This window comes from Leptosomus discolor, chromosome 3 (assembly GCF_034619465.1).
Source record: "Leptosomus discolor isolate bLepDis1 chromosome 3, bLepDis1.hap2, whole genome shotgun sequence".
NCBI lineage: Eukaryota > Metazoa > Chordata > Aves > Leptosomiformes > Leptosomidae > Leptosomus > Leptosomus discolor.
In genome coordinates, this window is record NC_141393.1 from 38,912,397 (window position 1) to 38,940,157 (window position 27,761).

Consider the following 27,761-nt stretch of genomic DNA (forward strand, 5'->3'; position numbering starts at 1 on the left):
TTTAAAACGAACTCCCAGGCTTTGCGTTACGGAGGGTTACGTTGACTTCTGGCCAGAAATGTTTCTGCATTTATGAAGTAGGTTCTTGGTACGAGCCCATTTATACTTCGTTAAGATGGATCACTTCGGGTTACAACGTGTGCTTAGCGCGTTGGAGGTGTTAATGCCAGTCTTGCCTCGTACTTCTATTTGTAGCATGACCGTAGCTAGATGGTGCCCTGGAGGGGTATTCTGTTTAGTTCACTGGCTCCTGCAAAGCAAGGCGGGTTCAAGGCTCATGTATTTTCAGAGGTACAGCTTGCTGATCCCAAATTTGACAGACTACAGCAGTTTGCGTAGCCGCGTTTGGTTTTTATGGCCTCTACTGTGCGGAGAGCTGTGGTACACTGCACAGTGCTCGGGTTTTGGAAAATGGGAGTGACCAGCAGTCCATGGGCTGCTCAGCTGCAGGCTGGGTCTTGGTGGGTCTTGCACTGAGAAACGGTCGCACCTCGTTTTGGGGCTTTGTTAGAGAAATTACATTAATCTTCAGGAGGTGCTTCCAAGATGTGCCAGCAGGACAAGTACAGGTAAGTGACATTGAAAAAGGGAACCGATGTGGGCAGTGATTTTCATATGGGCAAAACTGGGGGCAGTCACTTTGGAGCGTGGCCCTAAGCTGTCCCAAAGGGTTGTCACAATGACGTGGAAGTCACTTGGAAGTGTCCCTCATGGGCAGTTAGGGAGAGGCTTCATCTGGAGTGAGGTCTTCGGGGAAATAACAGCGAGGGTGCAGATAGCTCCGTGGCGATTCCTTCGTATGGTGCATAATGAACGTGTCTAGGTAAGTCTTGCACAGAACTGCTGGAGACCTGTAGGCTGGCTGCAGAAGGTGGGGCTCGCAGGAGTTGTGGTAGTGGCTGCTGCAGAATCCGTCTGTATTGTTTTCCTGGTTTCCCACTGTTTCTGCAGGGTCTGGGTCTATTTCTCGAGCAGTAACTGTGTCCACACCTGCACAGATCACTTCTGATGAAAAACATAGTGACAGCAGGCAGTTCTGAAACCAGCTAAGGGAAAGATTGTGCCACAGCTACAATGGGTGTCGCTAGGTGGTTCAAAGCAAAAGGAAGGAACTTGGAAAGAACTGGCAAAATATTTACGCCATTTTGTTTCCAGTCAGTTATGACTCAGAGCCTGGAAAGCCACCCTTTCTAGAGCAGTCTTGCAAGCACCTGAATGGCTGTTTCCAGTATCAACTGCTTTGCACTGAAGGCGCACCTGATGATCCAAACGGAGTGGGCTTTTTTTCCCCTGTTAACAGTCATCGTTCAGCAAGGCTGTAAGATCCGGTAAAGTGCTCCTATATCAGCCCCGTAGCAGCTGCTCAGCTGCTTCTCTGTCCCAAGGAACTGGAGAAAGCTGGTCTCGAAGCATCAGAGGGAAGACTGGTGGAGGATCTCGTTCAGCAGTGCATTTCTCCAGCCATCTTCACAGACACTCAGCTGGGCTTTGACATTATGGACCTGCTGAAGTTGGAGAAGAGTCTACTTCACATCTATACTGATACCATATATATTTATATATTTTAATTAAACTTGAGTCTTTTTATGTGCTTTCTAGCAAAAGTTCCAAATATTTCCTTCCTTCAGCTCCAGTACTTGGCAGTTGTCCTCCCCTTCTTCCCCACCCACTCCAAAAGTGACATACTTAAGTGAATCTCTCACCAGCTTGCAGCGAAGCCAGGATTTGTTGCCTTAAAGAATGTTAATGTTCTTTTGTAGTTTTAGTGACACACAAACATCCCTGTTCTTTGCACGTGCTTGGTGCAAGTCATAGCTTTGCAGGATGTCTGTCCTAGTTTAAGCACAGGACTCTGAAAACCTCTGAGCACTGGTAGTATAGATAGTATATAGCTATATGAACCATTCTGCTGATGCAAGAAGCCATAGTTTCTAGTGTCTTTAGTTACCTCTGAATTTTGGACTGTGGTTTGTATTTGACGTGTTGGGTATGTAAACCCTGAGTTAAAGGGCAACTGGATCGTGCCTCTAGGAAGCAGCGATTTGTTGGTAGTTGTATTGCAAGTGTATATGGTTTGGAGTGGAAAGCGCAAGAAATACGAGAGCAAAGCTGCACTTGCTGTTTGGTTTCTTTATTCTGTCACGGATCCGAAAGACCGAGATGAGCAAAAGTCCCTCTCCAAGCTGGAACAGCAAGTAGAGTAGTGGGAAGAAGTACAGGGGGCCGAAGACTTCTGAGGCGAACGCGACCTTGAGGATAGTCAAGCAAAGCTGTATGTTCTGGCAGCGTTTCCATGCGCACTGTCCGCCTGCATCTGAAAGAGGAAAAGTTAAACAGATTATAGACTTAACTCACTTTCAAACAACTTAAAAAGAACGCTGCCCGCCTTGCTGTTGCAATGCTTCGTGCATTTGCCTGTGCTAAAAGGTGCTTTATACTGAGATCCCTAGAAGGTTTTGCCTTGTGCTCCCTTTGCAAGGGGCAGAGACAGATCACATTGTAAATATGGACTTTGTGCTTAATGGTGTTTGGAGGCCTTATGTCCTGCTCTGGGCTCTGCAGCTTCCTGCAGAGAAGGAATCCACTTCTGAGGCAAAGAGTCCAAGGTGTGAAGGTAAAAAATAGTGAGGACTAGCAGGCTTCCAACCTGGAGTAGGTAGGATGAGAAAGGGAAGGAGTGGGTTTTATGCACAAGGTTTCCATCCTGAATTCCTGTGGCTGCAGCTGAATGCACTGGCTGGTTTGAGATAGTTATCAGCTGGGGAATAATTGTGTCACTTGGGGTTTGGTCTCTGTTGGTATTTCCCAATTCTTTGTTTTTTTTTATTTGGTGCTATTAATTCTCTTCTTCCCCCAGCTTCATTATTGAGAGCGGAGGTGGGTAATGTGTGCTTAGCAAGTCACTAGTGACCTGAAGTCAAAACCATCCATCTGCTTGTTCAGTGAACCTTCCACCCCTCCCATGGTGATCAGGTACCCGTGTCAAAAAAACTGCTTCAACGAACACTTCTCTCTCTGACGAGCCAAGCAGAGGTGAACTAATTTCTCTCCCCACTAAAGGTGGGAGTTACTGACTTGGGACCAGCTTGCAGCGTGTCTGCTTATACTCCTAGGGCCATTTTGGGAGACTGCAATCAGTGTTTATTCTACAAAAGTACATCCATGTTGAAACCCATGTTTTCACCATTGCCCCTTAGACCGGAGCTGCCATACTTCTCTGTTCCTTCTGGTGACAGAGAGTGAGGGGAGGGGGGAGTGGAGGAACGCACAGGTCATTCAGCTTGAAGGCTGCAGGGAGAACATAGCCCAGCAGGAATCCAATAAAAGGCATCAAGGCAGATGATCCCAGGAGCGATGGTGGAAGACGACTATGATACCACTTCCGACATTGGCCACAGACAGAACGATTATGGCAGCAGTTGACAGCAGAAACACAACCATCCCTGCCTAAAATAAAAGTGGTCAAGATAAGGACAAGAGAGAAATCTCCAGCAAAATTTGCTTCAGTTGTTGGAAGCAGCTGTGCCCAGTTCCCTGTCCATCACTTCTGGAAGTATATAATGTGAGTGCATAAGTGCCTTTCATGGACACAGATGACAAGTAATCAACAAGAGACCATCCTGAGGTATTACCTAGAGAGACCTTAAATAACTGAGTACCTTTCTGGTCTATATGCAAAATGACCGGTGCTCGCTCCACCAGCCACTTATTTCTCAGGCCTTGCTATGTGTCTCTGTCCAGGTCCCTTTGTGGGTATACTCCACCCAAAGCAGGTGGGGAGGAAACCACTTTACTCGCAGGTAAGGCCTGCCTACAGCAGACGTGGAAGGTGGTGGCTGCCTTTTCACATTGTCTCGTTGATGTCTAGTGACTTGGCAGATGAAGGAGCTGGGGAGCTTTGGGAGGCAGAATACATAGCTCTCCTGCCTGTCTTTCAACTTTGGAGTCCAATTTGGATGGAATTCCCCAGGTGTTTTTTAAAAGCAAGTCTCCACCCCCTTCCTCTTTTGTAGAGAAGATAAATGGAAAGGTGGTTTTAGCAGAAAGGAACATGACCCAAGGGTCAGCTGGGCATGTTTAGGCTTTTAAAGCTTCTTTTGAAAGACTCCAGTCATCGCTGCCCTGTGCTGGGTAAAGGGACCTTTGAAGAGCTCTGGTCTTGTTGCATCTGCTCTAGCCTGACTACTGGGTTCCCATGCTTCTTAGAGCCTAATGTCACTTTATCAGGTCTGTTATTGAGTCTTAGCACCCATTTCTTGCCGTGCTTCGTCCCAGTTTCTCTGAGATGAAGCCTTAGTGAAACTATGAAAAACAGGCTTTCAAAGTTATCAGCAGCTCTCCAGGTACTGCTAGTGGAGCTCTTGAGTTAGACAATGGTGTAGTTGGTTGTCCAGATTTCCCTTTCACCGTTTAAATGCCTGATGTACAAAGGAGATGGGGAGATGATTCCAGGCATAAGTGGGCACTTAGTGATCTAGCGGCTTCTGCTGAATAGATACCTCATTGATGTAATCAGCAACTTTGTGATGTGACTTTTGTGCTGTGCTAGACCTCTGAGAACAGTGGGGGTGGTTTTGTTTGGTTGTTCTTTTTTTTTGTTTGGTTTGTTGTTTGTTTTTTGTTTTTTTTTTTTTAACCTGAGGTCTGCTCTGGTTACATCAGTTGTCAGGGGTGGTGCCTATGGGTTCCTTAGTATTGCTTGTAGCAAAAGAAAACTGAAGCCAACGAAGGAGAGCGAGCTAGGAAGTTGCCTACAAAATGTTTTTTGTCTAGAAAAGGTGAAGGACTTCTCTTTGGGCAAATATTTTAATGATTAAAGTGGTGAAGTGGATGTTTTGAGTTCTGTCCTCAACTCTTTCCTGGATTTGTGGCATGCCTTAAAGCGGTTAGTATTTCTGTGCCTCTATTTTTGGAAACTTCCTTGAGGCCCTTGGTTGAAAAGCATCTAGCACGGGATACTTCTTACCTTGATGGTAAAGCCAGTGTACTGTGGTTTCTCCTAATTCAAGATGATGCTGATGGCATAAGGGATTAGCATTAGCACCAGCGAGGTGATTATGCCATTATAAGGTACCTTGCTCTCCAAATCACCCTTGTGTAGTCCTCCCGAGTAAAGGTTCAGAAGCAGAGGCATTAGTCCGATTGCCAGGACCCTTGAGCATGTGGCCATTACAATGCTGAGATGAAGAAATGACCTCTCAGTAGAAGAATGACACTGTTCGATGGAATATGCTGATTTTCTTACTAACCTGGACGCACGGTTTTAATACAAGACTTTACCTTGCTCTTTCCCAACCTGTCACTGAGATTTCCCTAACATCACTGTCAGGTTGACCAGAGAAGGGAGAAGATGAATCAAGTTCTGTACGTGCTCAGAAAGGACCCTTGTTACAGGTACATCTCGTGTTTCAGAAATTCACAAGCGACAAAGAAAGCACCCTGGATCTTGTTTTATCACTACGGTTTGTTGGAGAGTGGTGTTCTGCTTGTTCAACATTTCTCACTGATGCAGCCTCTTCAGTGTGCTTAGTTGACACAGAACTATATGCTGCTATATGGATAGGTATAGCATATATATGCTATATGTACTGCTATGTAGAGATTAAAGGTATTCCTGCACACAACAGCAACATGCTATATGCTTCAGAGAAAGGCACAAAATCCCATTTTATGGTAAAACAGGGACAAATTTGCTCATTGAGCAATACAGGTGCTTTAAAAATATTCTAGACTTGGTATTTCTGTCTTTGTCTAGCTTCTTGGGGATTGCTAACATTGATTAAGTTTCTGAACCAGTCAGATGACTAGATTGGCCTGGGCGATGAACACGTACTCAGCTTTCTTTACCTGAGGTTCACGTCCCCTCTCAGTGCCAGACTAAAGATGTTGGAGAGGTTTGCCCCTGGGTAGCAGCCGCAGACGAGGATGGCTGGGGATTCTGTAGCACCCAGCTAGAAGAGCTTGCCCAATATGAATGCTGTCAAGGGCATGATGCCATATTGAGCCGTTACGGTAATCGCCATGCCTTTGGGTTTTCTGAGGTGAGCTGTGATCTTGGCTATCTCCATCGTACACCCCAGAGAGACCATGATGACAAAGAGGACCACAATAAGGATCACATTCAGGGCTTTGTCTGTCATTTGCTGGCCAAATGCAAATGGTGATGCCACACTGGTGAAGGAGGTGCTCTGCATGTGACCTGGGCTCCAAAGCTCTGTGCTCTCAAAAGCTCCCTTGGTCTTGTTCATCCTGCGGAAGGGTTTAGAAGTCCTGTCTGTAAGTGGCTGGGAAGGTGAGGAAGGGATGGATTCAGAAGTCCAAATAACATCCAATTAATACAAGCAAAACTTGAGCTCTCTTTCAGGCCACCACTCAGCAGCTGTTGAAACAGCAATCCATGTTTTGAGCAATCAACTGTGAACCCCATTCACTTCAGTAATATGTTGTGCAGTTTGTGTAGCTTCTGCTCTGGTCCCCCACCTCTTCCAGCATCCACTCTCACCGTGAGAACAAGGACAAAGCTGGTGAGAGTGAGACTTGTTCAAAGCTTCATATGAAGAAAATCAAACCGGAAGAACTCTCATCCACAAGATACTGCCAAGGCCAGTGCTTAACAATATGATGCACCCAGGGTACTTTATTTTTAAAGAGGGTTATAAAATGCTTATGCTTCTGGCCATAAATCAATCTCTTGATAGGAGGGCTAGGAAGAAACTTCCCCCATGGACAAGTGATTTCCCTAGTAAACTCTTAGGGGCCTTCATACATCTCTTCCTGATGCAGTAAGTCTGACACTGTCTAGAAATTTTTGGATTGCATACAGGAATGAATACTCCAAGCCTTATCAACATCCAAATGTTATTCCCTCCTTAGCGTTGAGGGGAGGTTTTGCATGGCAGGAGCCTCAACAAATCTTTGCAGTGCAAAGCCATGCTCACTGTGGCACAGCAGTGTTGCTTTCAGGACCGGAGGTGCTCTGCACCATGATCCAGCCAGGGGTGTAGGCATTGCCCAATCTCTCCAAGCAAAGCCAAACAAAGAGGCTGTGCTGAGATTACCCGCTGCTCCATCCCTTCCCAGCTGAGCTCAGTGAGCGATAGCACCTTTCAGTCCTCCTGCTTCAAGGAAATGTTTCCCTCTTAGCAAAATCTTGTCCTCTGCTTGCAGAAGCCTGGGTCTAAAAGCACCTTGTAGATAGGGAAGTTGTTATATGATAGTTGTGTTACAGGACTGGGGAAGGGATTTTAACCAGGAAGGTTTGCAGCAATATGGCCAAGCTCTAATCCCTTTGCTGAAGGACATTATAATGCTGCAGTAATGTGTCCATCGCTCCTGTTCATCCGGGAGCTCCACAGGCTCAGCCTCTCCAGCCCCATTGCTCTGGAAACACTGCTGGCAGCAGGTATGAGTGTCAGAGCCGTTCTCCCTGTTCCTTCCCACTTGTTCTCAGTTTGATTGGGAACTTCGTTTTCCAGGCTGGAAAAGCACCAACAACAGATCTGGAGCCCAGCAGAGGCATCCCCCATCAGGTGGTGCCGGCAGCAGTGCAGGACAGAGCCATGCCAGCAGCTCCCAGTGGCTCTGCACATCCATGCCTGTGCCTTCTCCTACACTCTCGTGAGTGCCACACCACCATGCCTGGGGACATGGGCCCTTCCCGTAAACTGCAGATGGTGCCTTGAGACCTCTGTGTCACTGTGATGGCAGAGGCTACTGCCCAGCCTCACTGCTGGGGCCATGGCTAAGCAAGTGGGAGGAGGTGGCCTGCAGTACTGCATGCATTTCTTTTTTCCTTGGGCATCTGCAAGATCTCCAGGCACAAGGGTGGGCTGTCCAAGTAGCACATGGGCAAGATCCATAGGAATCAGAAGAAAACACAGGAGCAAAGCTCACAGCAATTCCTTCTCTCTTCCCATTCCTCCCTTCAGGTTTTTTTCCTGCAGATCCCCAGCCTTCCTAACGAAATGCTTATTTCCACTGTGTTTGCCTTTTAGTTGTACACTGAATTTTGTCAGAAGATGTGAGAAGGATCAAGTCAAACAGTTAAGCAGTTATAAAATGTTGCCGCCTCGGCAGCGCCCAGACCCCCCCTGCAAGCTCAGTGCAACTCAGGGTTTTAAAATGATGATGTTGTAAGGTTCTCACCCTTTGTCTTTGCAGGGCTGTAGAAGAATGTTTCAACTACCCCAATAATTAAAAAAATGCCTGCTAGTTGTTTGCTCTTCAAATGTTCCTGCTGGCTCCCAGTAGTTAAGCAGCAAATGCCACAGGAGCCAAGGGAGAGACTGGTCGAGAGAAGCAGAATAAATTAGGATCATTATTTCACCCTGATTCATGCTGGGACATCCAGTTGTTTTACATGGGCACTGGAGCTGGGGGTTTGCATTAGGTGTGGGCAAAGAGCTGCACCTCAGCTCTAAAGCTGCTGCTCCCTGCAGTGGGACCTGGGAGGTGGGACCGCTGAGGAGCATGGCTGGAGGAAGGAGCGGGCTCCCATGCTGGTGCATGGACGTGCTGCTGGTAGTCCATGATGGATTGCTGCTGACCTGGTGGCCACATCAGCTGCCTTGGTTCAGAGGAGGCTCTGGCCCTGGAGAAGCCTCTTGCTGAGCAAGCAATCAAGCCGCTGGTTTCATCCCCTGGCAAAGCGTGCCTTTGCCTTCCTTTGGCCAATACGGGGGCTCGGTTCTTAAAAGGTAAATTTCCAGATGTTCTTTAAATGGTCTTCTTTTTCCCCGCTCACAGCTCAAACATGCTGAAGCAGCTTGGCCCCTGCGCAAAGGCCTCTGCCCATGCCCTTGCTCTGAGTGAAGCTGAGGAGCTTCGTGAAAGGTCCTGCACAGCTCATGCCACTTGAGGGCAGTGGTTGCATGCCCAGAGCCACACTGCTCTCTGACGAGAAAAGACCTCGTAAAACAACAAAGTCTCACCGTAAGTGCCTTCACTTAGATCGTTTTTCTTAAGTCAGATACTCCCAAATTCAGAGACATGGTCTAATACAACAGGCATCACAGGATGCTTAACAAGCCTGAAGCATTAAAGGAGATATTTTAAAAAAAATCCATACGAGTTTGCAGACTTCCCGTTAGAGCTCAAAATGGCCTGTGGTGTGGACTTTTTTTTTTTGACGCCAAAGGAGTCAGTGCTTCATGCTTTCATAATGCAGCTTTGTAAATTTATCTGGTAAATAATGAAATGGTTCATGTGCCCCTTTCAGAGGCGGGGATCTGAGGTCTGGTTTTCCAGTTTGCAGCTGGGACTGTCATCTCTTCTGTGTTTTTACAGAATTTAACGTAACTTGAGCTCAGCCCAGTGGTTGCCCAAAGGCATACTTCAGCAGATGTGCCCAATAGGAGCGGCAGTGACTTGATTTGTGTCAGATTTCACACCATGTTTGCCCACAATCCAAGATGTGACCTTGGCATCTGGTGTCCATATTTTGCTCAGGTTAAGTTGTTCTCACTGTATGATTATGTGCTTGACTAATCCATTTGCTCATTTCTGTGTGATTTTTGAAGAAATTTGACCACCACAGCCCTGCCCACATAGTGGGCACTGTGCTGGATAGCTGTCAAGGGGTTGAAGAGGGAAGGCTTCTGCAGGGACAGTCACGACTTTTCATGACTTGTTCCAGCTGTGGCTCCCCCGTGCCATAGTTCTGGTCCTATCCATGTTTTTTCCACTTCTGTCATCACCTGAGGATGCAGCCCACTTAAATGGGATGCCCTCCAATTAAAATCTAGGTCTGGCCAGGCCTGTCATGAGAAAGGTTGTGTGTTTGGGTGGTGGTTATATCTACTTGTGTCTGAGCCCCCTGCGATATGGTCAGAAATGAGAACAAATTGAACGGGCTTGCCTTGAGATATAAACCACTCCTGGCATGGGGCAATCTGGGCACAAGCTGCCATCTACCATTGGCCAGGGCAACTGTAGCCTGATGCCACAGTGATGGCCACACTCACCTTTCCTCACCCTCATGCTGGCTACCATCGTCCGTGTTGGGGATGGCTGCCCATGGTGTCACAGGGAAGGGGCACATCTCGAGCAGTACAGGGTGAAGGGGCTGGAGATGCTCCTCCAGCTCTGTACAGTCCTGCTGGTTCCCTGCAGTAAGGCTGAAAGCCCTGCCGTGATACCAGCAGCACGCTCTCAAGGCTTCCCACAGCAGCTGGGGTGTGCCGGAGATGGGCGGCAGTGCGATCTGCTGTTCGCTGCCCAGCTGTGTGTGCTGCAGCATCCTGGCACGGGTGGGGGCCCCATCCCAGTACAGGGTGGTTGGGACCTCGCACCCCTGCCTTTCTGGTGGCATCCATGCCCTGTTCCCCACCGTCGGGCGTTTCCTGGCTCCCTGCCCCAACAGCACCACTCTCTTAGTGGTCCCGAGTGCAGACAAGAGTCAAAGTTGTTTTTATTTATTCAAATCCCATCCATCAGGCTTAAAAATTTTGTTTGATAGGAAAATAATTAATTTTGCAATTAAGCTGTGCTCAGAACAAATGATGTAAGAGCACTCTGTATGGGCTAAATTAGTGCCTGCTGAGACACAGCGCCAGCATCTGTCTGGTTTAGTGACACTTATTTTAAATAGCCAGAGGAGGGGATAGTGCACCCTCCTGTGATTTTACTGATGGCTTCGTCTCAGCTGGAGACCCGGAGAGGACTCAGCAGTGTCAGCTGGAACATGCTTCTGTCAGTCAGCAGTGAAAAACAAGCTTACTCCGATGCCTCTTCTCCATGTTAGGGAGGTGTTTTAAATTCAAACTTGCTGGCCAGGTGGGGATTGCTTATGCCTCGAGCAGTGTGGGGAGCTCTGGAGAAAGGAAAGCCACTCCCAAGAGCATGACTGGAGCATTTCAGCCATTGAGACCAACATTTCAGTAGGTGACCTCTTCCTCCTAACTTCTAGAGCAAGGCTTTCCACCAGGACCATGAATTGCCAAAGGGCCGTGGTGGCAGGGAAGGGTCCTGCCCCGTCCTTTTAGTGGTGTTACCATCCTAAGGGGTTTTTAAGTTACTCCAGAAAGAGAGTTCCACTTCTGGAGAAGGGTGATTTTTATGGTGAGCAAACACATGTTGCTGTGGATTTCTGACCACTGTGATAGCTGCTTGGATTTCTCTAAGGAGCTCGTAGCAGCCAGTGCAACATGGTGATACATGGAAGAGGCTCTGTTTTCACTCTGTGGGGAGCAGTCTGCAGGTCTGCCGTAGAAACCCCTCCGCTGATGGGAGGGGGATTTTTGCACGGGTTGAGGGGAGCACTGGGAGCACCCCACATTGCTGCATGCAGAGGGTGGTTCTGGCTTTGCCACCCATGCCCGCAGGAAGGGTGTCAGTGTGGTACTGAAGCAGGTTCACATTGAGGGCAGATGTTTTTAGGGGGGGAACTCCACAGAAGGAAGTGTGTTCACATCTGCGACACTTATTTTTCCCCGCGGGAAAAGAAATATTATTTATTATCTATTGTAGTCACTGCTTAACTGCATAATTAGTGGGTCTAGTTAATCTTGACTGTTTCATTTCCTTAGGGACCAGATGTCAAAGACAGCTTCATAAAAAAATTGACAGCTTAAGTTTCCTTGAAACTTTGATAAAAAGCTGTCAGCAGGCCAGCAGGACCTTCCTTAAGCCTGTATCTATCCGATCCATATAGCCTTGACTATTGCTCTTAGCTTTATGGGAGAAACAAGCCTTGTCTGCTGTTCTGATCTTTGCAGGGTGATAACTATCAGAAAATGCTTTGGTTTTGCTGGGTCAGGTGAGAAGTCTCTTTAGCATATGCTTGGGAGGGCTGAGCTGGGCAGCAGAAGGTTCCCTAGTCCCTTGCCCAGCTTCCAGATGTTGATGCCAGACACCTGTGAAGGGCAATTGCACCTTGAGCTGAGGTGAGTGTACTTCATTTTTATCAACGTTTACATTTTAAATAATTTCATTGGGTAGATTGTGCTTGAGTTATACCTCCATAGCTTTAAACTGCTCTGTCAGTGATATGAAGTAGCTCTTCCTCCTACATGATGAAGATTTAATAAAGGAGATGGCTAGGAAAGTAGGACGTAAGAAATAAGGTGATCAGGAATAGCCAAGAATTACTGAAAAAGTTCAAGACCCTTATGCAAACCCCAGAGGAGAACCAGGAGGTCTATGAAAAGGCAAACTCATCACCCAGTCTTTCCGCTCCTGTTGTTGCCCAAGCTCCCATCTGAAGGGTGGCTAAATGGCCTTGATAAGACAGAGACTCTTCCATGTCAAAGAGAAGGCATGAAAACTACTTCCAGGGTTTAATCTCAGAAATAAGCCCCCGGGTAGCTGTGTGGGAGAATTCTCCAGTGGGTGCAGAGCAGCAGTGATGCAGAGCTGCTCAACTCAGTGCCTGCATGCGAGGGCTCAGTGGGAGAGCTGGGGGTTCCCTTGCAGCATGCATGCAGTGCCGGAGGAGAGCATCCCAAGCTCCGCAGTGCCTATGCAGGTGGGATGCCAGCAAAGCCTAGGTCCTGACATGGCTCTGAAGACCATCCTTGTGCTGCTGAGCCAATGCTCCAGCCAGCAACCAAGCAGCTTCAGCTGCTTGGAAACTTTAATCTTCACCTGCAAATCAATTTTGGTAAATTATCTGTCAACATGCTGACCTCCATATCCTCTTGTCTCTCAACTCTGTTGTGATGCCCTCAGCCACCATCCTTCCCAACATGAGGAGGAAAAAAATCTCTCTCTTGGAAAACAAAAAGAAAATATAATTTAAGTAATGGCATCCACAGCTGGAAGCTGGGCAAGAGTTATGTTTAAATGCATACCTGACTTTGTAGGACCAAGCTGACACTTTGGAGTTACAGGGCTAATAAGGAGGAAAATGGTGCTGCCACTGTGGAGCCCATGGCTTTACCTTGTTTTTGTCTGCTCCTTCAGCATCCTTGCATCATTGACTGCAGTGCCTGGAAATCATCTTACCTCTCTTCTCTCTTCCTCTTGTGGTTACTCACAGACTTTGCAGGAAAGCTGTAGACTGTGCATAATTAGAAGATCAGAATTCTCTCTCTCCCATAGGTGTTTAGAAGCTTTGAGAAGAGGATGTGTTAGTTTGCTTAGCAGTAAAGATCTCCCTGAGAAGCAGAAATGGCTGCAGCAGCCGCACAGCACTTGTTCATGAGGCTCAGGACCAAGAAAGCCATTGAGCAGATGGCTGGGGTCAGTCCAGGTCTTGCTCCCTGCTTTATCACTGTCTCTTGTGCCGGGAAAGCATTGGGGAAAGCTCCAGAAGCAACCTGATCTTAATAAGAGATGAGCATAGCACATATTATCTAGAGAAGGGTTTTCTTTTAAGCCTGATTCGATTCTGAGCAGCCACAGAAAGGTCAGTGTGAAAGCCCAGCTCCCCTGGGTCAGTCCTGGACTACTGGCCCATCTCTTGTGTGATCTGCAATCATTCAGTGGAGTAATTGTACATAAATATCTGGGTGTACAGTACATGGATATGGTCACCTGCTTGTTTGCAGGGCAAGCTCTGTGAGTGCTCAGTGATGTGGTTATGCCACTGCTTTCTAGTTTGGATTTGGGTGGGAGTTCTGTTCTTTTTTTCCCCACTTATTTTATTACCTTTTTCTTCAACTTGAACCTGTTGTGATGGGATGCTGATTCAGCCTGGAGAAGCAGGACATGCAGAAGGTTGTGGTGCTCACTTGCAGGGGAAGACAGCTGGACCTATTTCCTCGCTTACTCCTGCAGTACGACAGAAGTAAGCAAATTTCCGCCTCTCTTCCACCTCTGCAGGCAGGGATGTTTTGCTTCCTGGTGGTGTGGTGAGGATGAAGACCCTGGAGGATGGAAGACGTGGTACTGGGCTCCACCATGCCTTGATGCAACACTTGGAGGGCTGGCAACTTGGTGTGATGGGCTCTAGGTGTGTCCTGTGGTCTGAGGGGGGCTTAAGGTCCTTTCTGCGTGGTGCAGATGGGCCTTGAAAAGTTGAAAAGGACTGTTGAAAGCCTTTGCTTATTACTGTACTTCACCAGCTGCCTTTACCTTTCGCAGCTCCTTAGGCTCATGTGTGCTGACCTCTGCCTAGAGCAGCACCTCTGGGTGCTGGATCCTGGTCTGGGCACCAAATGTATTTGCTGTCCTCCTGGATGTTTTGCTGAGCTTCCGGGCTGGTGGAAACCTTGTGGCTTTGAGTTCCACCGATGCATTAGGCACCATTGTCTTTTGGTTATTGGTGTTCCCGTGGTCAGCCCCTGTGCTTGGGGTTGCACCCAGGCAATGGCCAGCCAAACTCATCAGTGCAATGCTGTTGTCTTGCTTTAATTAGAGTGGGTCGCAATTATTAGTGGCATGTTTTTATTGCCATTTGTTCACTCTGACAGCAACCAAAGGAAGCCATTATCCTTACAAGAGGATGTTTCAGCAAGCGTTATGGTAAATAAAGCTAACAGGACCAGTGCAAAAGAAAGTATCACATTCTCTTACAGGCAGCAATTGATAATCAGGCTGTCACAAGCCAGATCCTTTCAAGAGGCACGACAGTGAGTCAGCACTCACCATCAGCCTTTAATCTTGGAGGATGACTGAGCGCTTTACAAGGCTGATACATTTGTCACAGTCTATCTGCCCCATAACACAGGTATCACTGTAAAGACATACGGCAGCTCTTTCAGCACCTTCAGAAATTAAGAAAGTAAGTTGGATGGTACCCAGCTACCTTTACGGGCAGTACGTCTCTGTATGGATCAGGCTAAAGATGGAAGGTCGGGTCTGGGTTTGACCTTGGATAATGTTTCCCAACCTTCCCTGTTCCATGAACAGCACCAACCCTGAGCACACAATATGCTCTTGGAAACTGTATGCTCCTCTGGTCCCCTTAGTCTGGGACAGCAGCCTCAGTTTTAACTTCTCTGCAGTCCTTGGCTGCAAGCAACATTGTTCTCGGAGGCAAAATGTCACTGAAGACCTGCTCTTCACACTGGAAAATAAAGTTCTTAAGCAATGTGATGTTTGTTAAAACAGCAAAATATCTTCTAGAAGTGTTTTTGCGCAACACTGGAGAAAAAATGGTAAGACACATGTATACTGCAGGGTGTTCATTCTTGACATCTCCAGCATTTCCTATTCTTCTCATTTTAGCATAGGTCTTTTGATCTTTGCTGTTTGCCCCAAAGCTGTGGGCATTAGGTGAGCTTCTCAACTTTATTTTATAATAAAAATGTAGAAGTTTGTAGCCCTCAGGGATTTGGAGAAAAGTTTGAAAATGCGATCATAAAGTTCAAGAAACCAGAGTGCAATTAGGAAAAGCTCAAACATTTATAATTTTCTTTAAAAACCAGAACAAAACCCCTTGTGATTTTTAAGCTGTGATTTTCTGGAGCCTGACGCATAATTTTTGAGTATGTGGGGTATGCAGTGTTGGAAAGGATGCTTTTCTCTGCCCGGACCTTGTTTTTCTACTGGCAATCTTATTTACCAGCTACTTTAACTGTTTCTGCCCCTTTTTCTTCCTCTCCTGCAGCTGAAGAGCCCTCTCCATCTCTGGGGACTTGGAAGGGCAGCTGGAGGCAGTGGTGGCAGCCAGGATTGCCCCAGCAGCAGATGCCAGGGTGCCTCTGGCCATTTGCTTCATACCTGCCTGGCAGCAAAACCTCTCCGAGGTCTTGAAGCCCACCATCCTGGTGGGGAAGGACCTGGGGAGCTCACCAGGGGCATAAGCAGCACCCCTTATCCCCCACTGAGTCACAGCCAGAGTGTGCGGCTCCTCCTCCGCAAACAAGGCTTTGCTTAGAGGATTATCTCCGGCCTGCAATACTTGCTGGAGGGATGCAAACTCCCCTGAGGCCTCACGAAGGGAAGGGGATCATTCCTTTTGGGGGTTGTTTGCATGGTGTGGTGGCTCCTGTGAGCGGTGCCCCCAGAGTGATGCTGCTCTTGGTGGGGCACAGAAAGGCATGGTGCCTTCCCAAAAATCCCACAGGGATTCGTCTCTTCCCTCTGCTTCTCCCACTCTCCCTCAGGCACTGCTCTTTTGTATTTTTAGAAAGCACAGTTTGCATTTTTCAGTGCTAGCTTTGTACGTCAGCAGCCACTGCACAATGAACTCAGGGGCCCATTTATTTTGCAAGCAAGGGTCGTACCCTGCGACAGTGTTTTCCGCCGAGTCGTCATGAGCACTCTGGGCTCTAGCTGCTTTAAAATGGCAGCCTATTGTTTAGTGTCCCAAGCCCTGCTTGAAACCAGGTCCCCCCAGCACCCATTTTGATAGCTCCTTTCTGCGATCTATTTATCCTGCAGTGCTTTCAGGGGGAGTGGAGAAAGGCTCAGTCCTTTTTTAAGGACCCATGCAGCAACAAGCTGCAAGCAGCCCCTTTCTCTGCCTCCCTCACAACTTTTTGGGGTAGTCCTAATCCAGTGTTAACCTTGCCTTGCAGAACTGGAGGGTTTGGGGCTGGCTATGCTCACTATGCCAGGCTTTTTGCTGCAGGGGCACAGCCCAGCGCAGCCTTTGCAGAGTGATGCCTGAATAGGGAAATTATGTTTGGGCCTGCTCAATCAAAGGTAGTTTTGAATTATTAAAAAAAAAAAAAAAAATTAAAAAAAAAAAATCAGCCCTCTGGATAGAGGAGGGCAACAATGAGCAAGGCTTTGTTCTGCAGCTTTAGTGTGATGGTGGAGACTGGGGGGAGCCATTTACCACCTTTTGTCAGAAGAGATGTCAAGATCAGTAGAAAAGTTCAGAGGCTACAGCCTGGCTGGGCAAGGCCAGGATCTTCTCCCTCGCTAGCTGGGCTCAGGGACTCTGACAACTCTCCTGAGAAATTACTTCGTCCTACCTTCTCCAGCCCCATGGTGTGCACCCATCGTGTACACATCATTTCCCACAAAAATAGCTTATTACAGGAAGCTTTCTTCTCCACCCCACTCTTGTAAGCACTTGTGAGTTGTGTGACCACTGTGGAACACCCTTGGCTAACCTGTACCATCCCAAATTAAGCTTTGAGGGCTTTGAATGTTCTTACATTTTCCTAGCCAGGCTTAGCACCCTTCCAAATCATCAGCCTGACACCACCCACGCTGATTTATGTTTCCTGAGAAATGCAATTGTAAGTATTTCCATTAGAAGAGCCCTCAAAACTGTAAATGGCTTCAAAGGTGTGAAGAATGCCCCAGTCTGGGACTGCAATGCCCCCGGCTCCCTAAATTTCCCATTAAAATTTCCTGAATTAGGATGTATCCGATGCTTCAGCTAGAACAGTGTTTTTACTCCCAGCACGTGCACATGTGCAAGGCACACCATACGTTTACCCTGACATGGTGCCCACATTTCCAGACTCTACCAGGACTCCTTTCTCCTGCTAAGGCTTCTCCCCAGGTAAGTGCCTCTGTTGATTTGCCCTGTTCCTTCCTACATTTGCTCACAAACTTTGAAAATAAGCTCTCCAAAACCCAGGATATTATTGGTGTTTATTTTGGGCTTGTCCAGGGTTTTGCTAGCAAAGAGGGCACAATTATTGCATGGTTCTTAGGACAATGCACTTTATTTCAGACACGAGCAAACCCTAGCTCGCACTTAGCATGTGTAAGCTGCTCTGCAGCGCTGCATTCACCTACGGAGGTATATAAAGGGTAATGATAATGTTGCCCAGAAGGCTAACACATCAAAGGGCAAGGAGCAGTTAAAATGCATTACGAGCTGTTGGCAGTGATTGTGGGGGGTATTTGTGTATTGCTGGTTTGGACGGCCCGAGTAAATGAAAACCCTATGGATTAATTGGTACACCAAAGAGATTTGGAGGAAAATGGAGGCTGATGAAAATGATGAACAAGGGAAAATACAGAGAGCTGGGTGTCGTGACCTGCTGTGGGGCACTTCTGATTGACTTGTGGCTCCCTACTCTGCCCTGGGAAGCCAAGGTGAGCTGGGGGTACCCCACTAGCAGCTCACCGAGTGCTTCGGTGGAAGTGGGCTGAGCCGCATGGGCAGCATCTGCAGTGCTGCTATTCCAGCACAGCCGAGTGGGTAGTTAGAGGTGAGACTTACCAGGTGTCTTGTGACACCTGGACACCACAGGACAAGAGTTTAATTATTTTTAATGATGTGAGGGCTGGGGGAGGGAGTGGAGGCCGTGTGGTGCCTGGTGTCACAGAGCGACCGAAGCTGGGAACTTCAAGATTGATTTGCACAGAGACCACTGGCTGAATTGGAGGATGACCAACATGGGGAATATTGAATTATATCATCCCATCTTTTACTTGGATATCTATATTCCAACTACTATTATGTGGTTTATTACTAATACTTGAATTGTACACAAATGGTATCTAACCTAAGCATTACAGTGATAGCCATACAAACACTAATCATGCCAGCTCATGCACATGCTAATTGCCTGGCTGGAGCAGGACCACTGACTCTCAATACAGCATGGCCACACCAGGTAAGTTATGCCCTTGCAGACCACCCGACTAGTGATTGGGGCAGGGTACCCATGCTGATGATGGTGGGCAACTGGTGCTGACCTGGGAGAATTTCACCTGTCCACACTGGGGTTGCAAGGGCAGAGCGTCACTGTCTTCTCTCTGATAAGCAACGGGGTTCACCAATGGCTTTCCAAAAGAATTTCCCCAAAGCCAAACTTCTGTTACTTGTGCTTGTACCAGTGATCTCTCACCTGGACGTCATATGGGTCATCCTGTTGTGTACCTCCTCAGTCCTCTTGCCATGATCTTAACTAGTCATCACTGACTCTGGTAGAGTGCACTTTTCTACTCTACTTAGTCTTAACTAGACACCTTGCAGTTTGGGTGGTATCCTATTCTGTCACACCAGTTCCCCTGCAGCTCTACTGTTTGCTTCGTTCCTGTACCCAACATCTTAACTTCATGCTTCGCATATTTGTCTCTTGCAGACTTGAGGAATCCTTGTCATAGGAAGAACAGCACAGAAGGTGGTGTGCTTCTGGTCACCTGGTGATTTTCAATCTCTCTTTCTCCTCACATTATCTGTTCAGTGGATGGAAGAGTGGAAGGAAGAGGCTGCTTAAGCTAGCAGGTTCTCCCGACCACATGTCATTTTCCTGGCCGCTTTGTGGGCCTGAGGGGGACGGAAGGTAAAACAACACAGGGTGGGGGCAAATTCCAGAGGGGCCTTTCTCTGTATTTTCCCTGAATATACTTAGGTGAAAATTAAGCGAGTAAGGAGTTGACAGAAAGAGAGAGAAGGAAAGTGTGAGATGCTGTTTGCAGTGGTACCTGTGCAGATGGCATTGCTCATCTCCCTGAAAGCTTGACTCCTGCTGACCCAAGTCTGATAGGCTCCCATCTTTTCTCCCAGTTCATTGTCACAGATGATTTAAAGCACGGCTCATCTCTGCAGCCGTCGCTACCCATCCCACTGGCCTTCTGCTGGCAGTCCCCTTCCTTCCATGGGTGTCACAGGAAAAGCCTTGTTTTCTGCTTGGGCCAGGGAGCATTGTAGCAGGGTGGGAGAAGCAGCAATCTTCTACACTTTTTTCATATAGTGAAGGCATAAGAATGAGCATCACCAACATATTTCTGACATGTTCCTGAAAAATTCCTTGCTTCTCCCATAAATCCAAGATGTATATAAAGAATCTGTTTTCAATCTTAAAGTTAAAGACAAGCATCAGTTTTAAAATCTATTTTTAAAGCAAATTGCATTGTAATTTATAATATTAAACTGAAGTTTTTAAAGTGCTCTCATCTTTGAAATAAGAGACAATTTAATCTTTGGTGACTAATGATGACGTGCTTTCTAAAGGTGACTGAGCATTGCACAACGAGTCCTAAATATATTTATTAGCTTATTAAACATAATTAATTGAATCTGGTTGCTAATATTAGCTATGCCTTTGTAAGTGAAAAGCACTTTTGGTTAGCTAGATAGTTACTTATCAAAGATCAAAACTGCAACATTAAAACATATGCAGTTTACTGAATAATCTTGTTATTTGTCAGACAAGCAGAAGAATCATCACTGAAGTGCTCTCAAAGTGCCAAATTGGGTAATATACATAATCAGGCCCCATTTGATTAGATATGTGCCCATGGTAACAGCCACACTCATGATCCACATATCAGTACAGCCTTGAAATAATCTTCAAGGGGGATGATGGCAACGGAGCACATCTGAAGCTTTACTGGGGAAACTTTTGGAACATAACCTACATGCTGATTTCCTCTATTCCTGTGGGTATTCTTTATTTTATCTTTTTTATTTTTAAAACAATGCACGCCTTGGTTCTCAGAGGTGATATACCGCTTCCAGGAAATGTTGCTACACTTTTATCCCTAAAAGGAAGATCTCTTAATCATCTGCATCACATTTTAAAGTCTAAAACCTGCCTATATTTAGGGATGCATCTTGGCAATTGGCAAGGCTGCTGCAAGCTGTTCCTAGGAGGTGGGAACAATCATCACCTGGAAGCCAGCCCATCTCAGATCCACTCTTCTTTCGCAGCCCAGGACAGCCTGGTGATGGATAAGGCCTTCTGGATGTTCTTCTAGGCCTTTGCAGGAGCCTCATGAAGAGACTGCAAGGTCTCAGCAAGAAGACTAATTTTGCATCAGATCCAAGCCTCTGAGAGAGCCTGCAAGTGCTGAGCTACTGCCAGCCCACAGGGGATGAGTCCGGAGGGTACTGTTTGGGTAACAGTGAAACCCAAGAGAGTTTGTTTAGCTGTAGATGCAGTACGAATCGTTCCTGCAGTTTATTTTTCCATGCTTAGAGAGTGAATGAGTTTAGAAGAGCTGGAGAGAATCAGAGAATTAGCAGAATGAATTATTATTAGGGGTTATTTATACAAAATGAGAGAAATACATCTCTTGCTGCAACAGTGTGTCCAGGCTGATGAGAGTTGCTGCTTTTTCAGTCATGCCTACTTGGGAATATTTAAAAGAAGCTTCTTCCCCCAATAAGGAAGAGACCAAGATATGGAAAAGTTCCCCCAGATGCAGGCACCAGGGAAAGACTGGTCTGTAGCAGAGAAACCTAGGCAATGGGTGCTGAGAGTCTGGCAGGAGAGGAACGTGGAGAGACAGTCCTGGCCAGTCTGGTCCAGAGGGCTAATGGCTAGTTTGGTCGTGTCAGCTACCCCACCAGTGCAAGAAGGCCATAGCTTACCTACGTGTAGAAACACCCTGTAGAAACAAGATAGGACCTGGCATCAAGGAACCCTGTTTGGAGATACATGATGGAGAGGAAATCAACACTGAAAGACTGTGAAAAATAAAGGCACAAAGACGATTTAGGATGTCTTTTAGCTTTTGTGAAGAAGAGGGCTATGCCAAGCACATGGGAAACACAGAACAGCTAAAAAGCTTTGATGGAGGGAGTACAGAAGAAGACACTGTTCCCTGGTTTGGCTGTTATCTGGTACAGAGGAGGGGAGCACTTTCTCCAAGGGGCCAGTGATGCAGCCAGCCACGTTTGCAGCCTTCAGCTGGAGGGAGAGAACACTGTAAGTTGTGTCCACACAAAGCTATCGACCTGTTACTTAGGTGCAGTATTAGGATTACACCTACTGAGGCAAAAAGAGACCTATTGATCCACCTTGGGCATGCAGCACATGATTAGGAGTGTGTCACCTTTCTCCATATTAGCGTGATCTTAACCATGCTCAGGGGACAGGATCCATAATCCTCAGCAACATAAACGAAGATCACTGGTCAAATTAAACTGAAGTTGTGAAATTCCCACCCCCTTCCCTCTTCTCTTTCAATAAGTATGGTTTTTAGCATCGCACTCTGGAGCAAGGGATTCATCAAACCAGTTCCTCGCTGTTCACATCGGCACCAAACTATGAGTTCTGAAATGGGTCAGATCAACCCCTGTGTCTGCCCTGGCTGGGAGTAGGAGGATTCTAAAGGGAACTGGGTTGTGTGTGAAGCCTGCAGTGATGGTAGTGATGGTTGTGCCAGCCCTAAACACCCTGTTTTTAGGGTACCTTGAGGACAGCCACCACTTGTGTTTGACAGTGCATTTGTACTGGGTATGCCCAGGCACTTGGGACCTCCTGTAGACTGAAGGGCATCCTCCAGTTGTGGGGCTGGAGGCCTGGCAGCTATATGGGTGGTGAAACAAGTCCAGAGAGAGGCCTGGGGGTGCCACTGAAAGGCACAGTGCATGTACCATGTGTGCGAGTGAGAGTGCTCATGCACACATGCATGTATAGGCAATATTGGTCCCTCCTGTGATAAAGGCTCTAAGTAGAGCTATGTGAAATTTTGAATTTCTGCTTCTGTTTTCCAGAACAGAACAAACTGGGGCAAAAAAATAGGAAAAAATTGTTTCCTGGAATTAAAACAGTCATGTTCAGAAATGTCTCCATGTTCTGTTTTGACATTTTTTGGATCAAAGTGAAGCATTTTGACGTTTCTGAGGTAGGAATGTTTTGTTTCAATTTGTTGAACCGACATGAAATGTTTCGTTTCAAGTCTGCTTAACGTTAAAGTAGGCAGTGCCTTTCCTTGGGTTTGGGTCCCATTCTCTCCTCTGGGCTGTGCTCCCTGGGAGCTCTGCCCAGCTCCCATAAAGCTTGGGCAAGGTCCACGTTCTTCTCAGTAAATGCAGCTCAGCTGCAAGCCCCACGCACAGGAAAGAAGAGAGGCCTTTTCGGGAAAACTTGTTTCAATGCTGAACTTGACTAAAATGAAAAATTTGGGCGCAGTTGAAGCAAAGCTCAACATTCCAGTCCACCTCCAACAAAACATCATTTATTGTCAGCAACATCCCTGTCTTCCCACAGGCACTTTTTGTGCTGCGGAAGCTGTTTTCTGATCAAGAAAGAAGGAGGTCTCCCAGTGAGTGCTCGCATAGGTGTTGACATGATCTACACCAATAAGGTCCCCAAGGGCTGCGGACTGGTCCCCTGGACTTAGCAGTAAAGCTGTCTTTTAGTGTTGGTTGAGCAGATTCTCCGACAAGCTAAAGACCCCCTGCTTGCCTGCTCAGGGGCTGGCTGAAGCCCCCCAAGGGGGGGGCAAGGGGGCTGCAATAGGAACAGTAGTTTCTCTTAGGACACCAGCAGACCTTGCTCTTTTTATAGGAGCGGCTGTAGGGTCTTCCAGGGATTTCTGAAGAATTTTACCTAAAAGTCGATCCAAAAGTTTCTCTAGTTCATTCTCAACAGCTCTCAATAGGACCAGGCAGATCCTACTGCTTACTATGGGGGATAATTGAACCCTTCTCCCTCCCCCTTTCCTGAGCTACAGCTTCAAAAGATCTCTGATTTTGCTCACCAATCAAGCAATCTCATTTGCAAAACAACTGCAAGGGCCCTTCGAAAGCAGAGGGCCAGGGCCTTTGTTAAATAGTTGCTTTTGGTGACATAAAGGAACCATAAAGGTGATGGAGCTGCAGCCTGGACAGCTGCATTTCCTGGACGGTGCGGGCTGGCCTCCCTCCCCCCTCTGCTGTAATTTCAGACCCCAAGCCTCAGGACTATGCAGGGCTTGAGCCCCAGGAGAACAAGGTGCATTACAACTATTCTTAGCTCCAAAAATTATTCCTGGCTTTGCTTTGAAATCCGAACCAGGGTTAATTTCTTTCCCCCTTCCCTCAGTCTGTTTCCTCTCCTCTTTCATGTACCTATTTGCATAGACTGTCATAGTAAGAATCTCCATTAAAATTGAAAGCCTCCTTCCTGCATGCCACCTCTCGAAGCCCCCTTCCGCTTGCCCTGTGTGACTTTTGGAGGGCTGGAGAGCAAAGGTCCCGCACTAGCATCGCCTCCCCGAGCCCTGCATTCCCCCTGCCATCAGTCCTGCTCCTCTGTTGCTATAGGAACGTCTATCAACTTGAGAGTGCCAGAGAAAAAGAACAGAGAATTATCTTAATTATTTAATGATTGATTAACATATGTTTATAGAGCACTTCAAAACCCTGCATCCTTCTGTAAATTGTTTATTAACTGGGCAAGTGGTATAACTTGCTGAACATCCTCTGCTCTTGCCGGTTTCAGTGGGAGGAAAGGGTGGTAGGCAGCTTGCAGGTTTTGTGATAATTATATTACTAAGAGTACTAGTAGTTCTGCTTCAGGAAAATAATTTAAATATGAGCCTTTGTGTCAAGTTTTTGTAGGCAGCACTGCTCCCAGCACCTGCCACGGAGGTTGCTCAGACACCTCCATTATAAAGACCTGTGTTCAGCTGTTCTTTGGCAGGTTTTACCTGCCTGGAAAGAAGGGTCAGGCTTGCTTCTCCTCGAGGTGGATAAAGAAAGGAGGCCTAGAAGAGTGCTTGCAGCTGGTGGTGCAGCATGGCTGGCTGGTACAGGGAGGCTTCTGGCTCAGCTGCTCCTCCCCTGCTGAGTGATAGTGTTTTTGTCAGGAGGCCTTGGAGGCTGTTGCTAAAATTTGTGTGTGCTGTGCCTGTAGCACCAGGAAGGACGGCACAAGCAGGCTGTGTTGGCTGGGTGAGGAAGCATGGAAGCAGGAGCACGGTGCTAGTGCTGCGCCTACTGCCTTGCTCCCATGTCCAGTTGAGGATGCCAGCTAGATCCACATCTGCTTCCCACGCTGATTGTGGATCCTGACCTCTGCCCAGCCTCACCCAGGTGAAGCTGGCTTGCCTCTCCTCCCTCCAGCCCCAAGGACCTTCTTCAGGCACTAGAAACTGTGAGTGCACAAAATCAGCCAGAATTGTGCTGTGCCCTTTCCCTGATGCCTGGCCTCTCTCTGGCTTCCTTCCTCTCCTGCTAACAAGCTGAGACTATCCCAAAGTGGGATGCAAGGTAAATGCAGGACCACCTGCAGAGCTCTGCTTCATCAAGCACAGGAGAGGCTGGGACATGCAATGCACTGCCCTGCACACTTGAGAAAGGAGACTTGCAGTCTGAACGGCTTTGGTGTGAGCTGTCACGCACCCTGGAAATCTGTAGGGCTGGTAAGACCTCCATGTCAAGCTTGACTGTCCTTGTAGGTGCAGGCGGTGAGATGGGCTGATGCAATAGGGTACAGGCAGCTGCTGAAAGCTGGTGCTCCCTGTCTGACTCAGGCAGGCTCCTTCTCTGAGTAATGCCTGCAGGACTATGGCTGCTGTGATGGAGGATGATTGGGAGGCTAACAACTATAGCTGGCGATCTTATGGGGGCTCCTTTCCCCAGGTACTGCTCTGTACGAAGCGTCAAGACCTGTGATGCCATGGCATGGGTGTTGATCAGGTGTGTGATGTGCACAGCTCCCTGGTTTTAAGTGGAAGCACAGAATGAATAAGAGGACTTGCAAAACAAAACAGATTTGCCCTGGATTCACATTGGTACTTAGGAGGTATTAAAACTTGACTCATTTTAAGGACTCTCAGTCCCTGTGAATACATCTGCTGTAAAGCAGTCATCCTGCAAAGAGGCCTTCACATGGGGCAGCCACCTTCCTGGCCCATTTATGGGGCCCCATCATGGATTGTTGCAGAAAAGTCTACACTCCAGCTGAAGAAGCAGTAGCAGGATTAGGTTGTTACTCTGTAGTAGTTCAGCACTAGAGGGGGATGTAGCATGTGCTTTCCAGCACATTTCGTATGTGCATGCAACAATATTTTACAGCAGTATTTATGAGGAGGCTGTTTTTTTAATTGCTGACATGAAGATTTTTCTCTTGCAGGGACAATTTTCTTGCATAGGATAAAAATCAGAGGGGCTGCTATTTTCCAAGCATGTTTAATGTGTGTCTTGGATATTGGGGCCTCAGAACTTAAGGCGATTCTCAGGTCTTTTATTTTTTTGTCTGACATGAGTAAACAGCAAACAGAGGCTGCTCTTTAGCTTAGCCATAACTCTAGTCCAGGCTGCCGGCTGGAAAGGTCTGAGCTCTGCCCTTCTTGCTGTGGGGATGCTTTGTGTGCTGTGCAGGAGGGCTGCAGCCCAATTGTGGTAGTGAGTGCTGCAAGTGGCTGACTGAAGGTGCAAAGCCAAATCCACCCAACTCCACTTGCCTGGAGAGCTGCACGTTTGTGTTCTCAGTAAAAACGGCTCTTTGACTTTGCAGACATCCCAGTAATAAAAACCAGTTGTCCACTTCACACATGAGCAAAATACTTTGCAAAAAAAATGCTGCTGCCTCGTGGAGGTTTTGCAAAAGCTGGTCAAATTCCTATCCTCTTCTCTTGTTTTCCTCATCTCCAGTGAGTAGTTCTTATTCCATGCTTTACCCCACAGTGCAGGAGCGTGTCAGTGTGGGGAGGTGACTTGCTAGCCTGTTAGCCTAGGGAATTTCTCCCAGTGTGTTTGGGTATAGTATCGTGGGAGAAGAGCAGTTTTGCTGGTGTACGCCAGAGATATGCACAAACACAGCTGTAGCAGAAGGTGGGAATGCCACTTGCTGAAGACAACCTGCGCTTAGGCTAGCCGGTACAGAATCTTGCAGATGCGAATTTTGCTCTGTCTATGAGAGATGTTTGTGTGCAGCCCTGTGCCCTCCTCTCCTCCTTATACCCTGGACATCGCATGGGGATGCGGTTCCCACCTTGTGCTGAGGGTAACGTCAGCTAGCCAGAAAAGATGGCCCCATTCACATTTCCACATAGAAACTTTTCTTCCCCTACTTTTAGTGGCTGTAATTACCTCTTTACTCCAGTGCCAGCAATCTTCCATCAGGCATCGTTATTAACAGAGAGAAAAGAGAAGGAAAGGGAGGGAGGGAGGGAGAGAGAGAGCCACAAAACTTAATTTAATCACAGCACCCCATGCTCAATTTAACAGACACAACAGCTCAGAATGGGGTCCCTGTGCAACGGGAGGGCAGGCAGTGGAGCGTCCCTGGAAAGAATTAATTGTGGATGACAATGTGTAAACAGTGCAGATGAATAGGGCATGCAGGTGTGAGGCACCGGGGCCATCCCGGGGACTTTTTCACACGAATTTCAGCTCCTTCACTGCTGACCTGCTCCCGAAAATGTGATTAGTGTCGGCGTTGGGAAACCATTCAGGGTGTCAGGATTTGGCACATATTAACTAGCCCTGGGAGAGAGGGGAGGGAGTGCATGGGGGCTATGAAAGGAGGAAGTCTGGCGGACAAGGGGATTGTTAAAGGGCCAGAAAAATCCTCATTGCTCCGAGGTGCCCTTGCTGCTTGGAGGGAAATGGAAGGGAGCTGAAGCAGAATAGAGTTTCGAGGCATCCTAGACCTGACTGAGCTACGTGGAAACCAGGGCATTGCATCGTGGAATGTTTTTCTCTGGGTGTCCATCATAAATATTGATGATGTTTATATTACTGACTTTTTCTTGGCTGTGGCTTTCATGGTTCTAGACACTGCAGCTTGAAAGATAAACAGTCAAAACAAGCAGGAAAATTAATGACATAGCAGCACCGAGAACAGGAAATATCTTCTGGGTAACATGTGGATGTTATTCAGCGTGCAAAAATCCCCCTTCATCAATATGTACTCTATATGTAAGGTGATACAGACAGGGGGTTGTATAATGGGACCAATTTACAATGCACAAAGGGAGACACTCTTACATTATGTTCCTCATGCCAACCTGGCCCTCTGCATCCAAGCAGAAGATTTAAGTGCAGAGAATGAGCAGGTGAGGTTACTGATCTTTTTTCCCACTCGGGGAAAATGATGTGAGGGGAAGGACAGAACTTGATGAGGACTACCATGAATACCAGCGCTTCTGCTGGCCTCTGTTACGCTCTTCCTCCCTTGCTGGGAACCCTTTCCTTGCCTGTCTCATGGCTTGGGCAGCATGGCAGGGTTGCTGTGCAGATGCCTGCTGAGATTCCCAGCTTTGCACTCCCTAGACCGCTGCAGCCCAAGGGCTCGGGCGTC

General features: G+C 47.4%; 1 protein-coding gene across 1 annotated transcript; it reads right to left on the reverse strand.

The window, feature by feature from the left end:
- Nucleotides 1-731: 731 nt before the first annotated feature.
- On the reverse strand, nucleotides 732-6,248 carry SLC10A1 (solute carrier family 10 member 1). Its single transcript, XM_086462985.1, is given in 9 exon segments — nucleotides 732-961; nucleotides 964-1,005; nucleotides 2,111-2,286; nucleotides 2,288-2,314; nucleotides 3,270-3,360; nucleotides 3,363-3,447; nucleotides 4,967-5,177; nucleotides 5,281-5,322; nucleotides 5,848-6,248. Coding segments are annotated over 9 exon segments (1,305 nt in total).
- Between the last annotated feature and the right edge of the window lie 21,513 nt (nucleotides 6,249-27,761).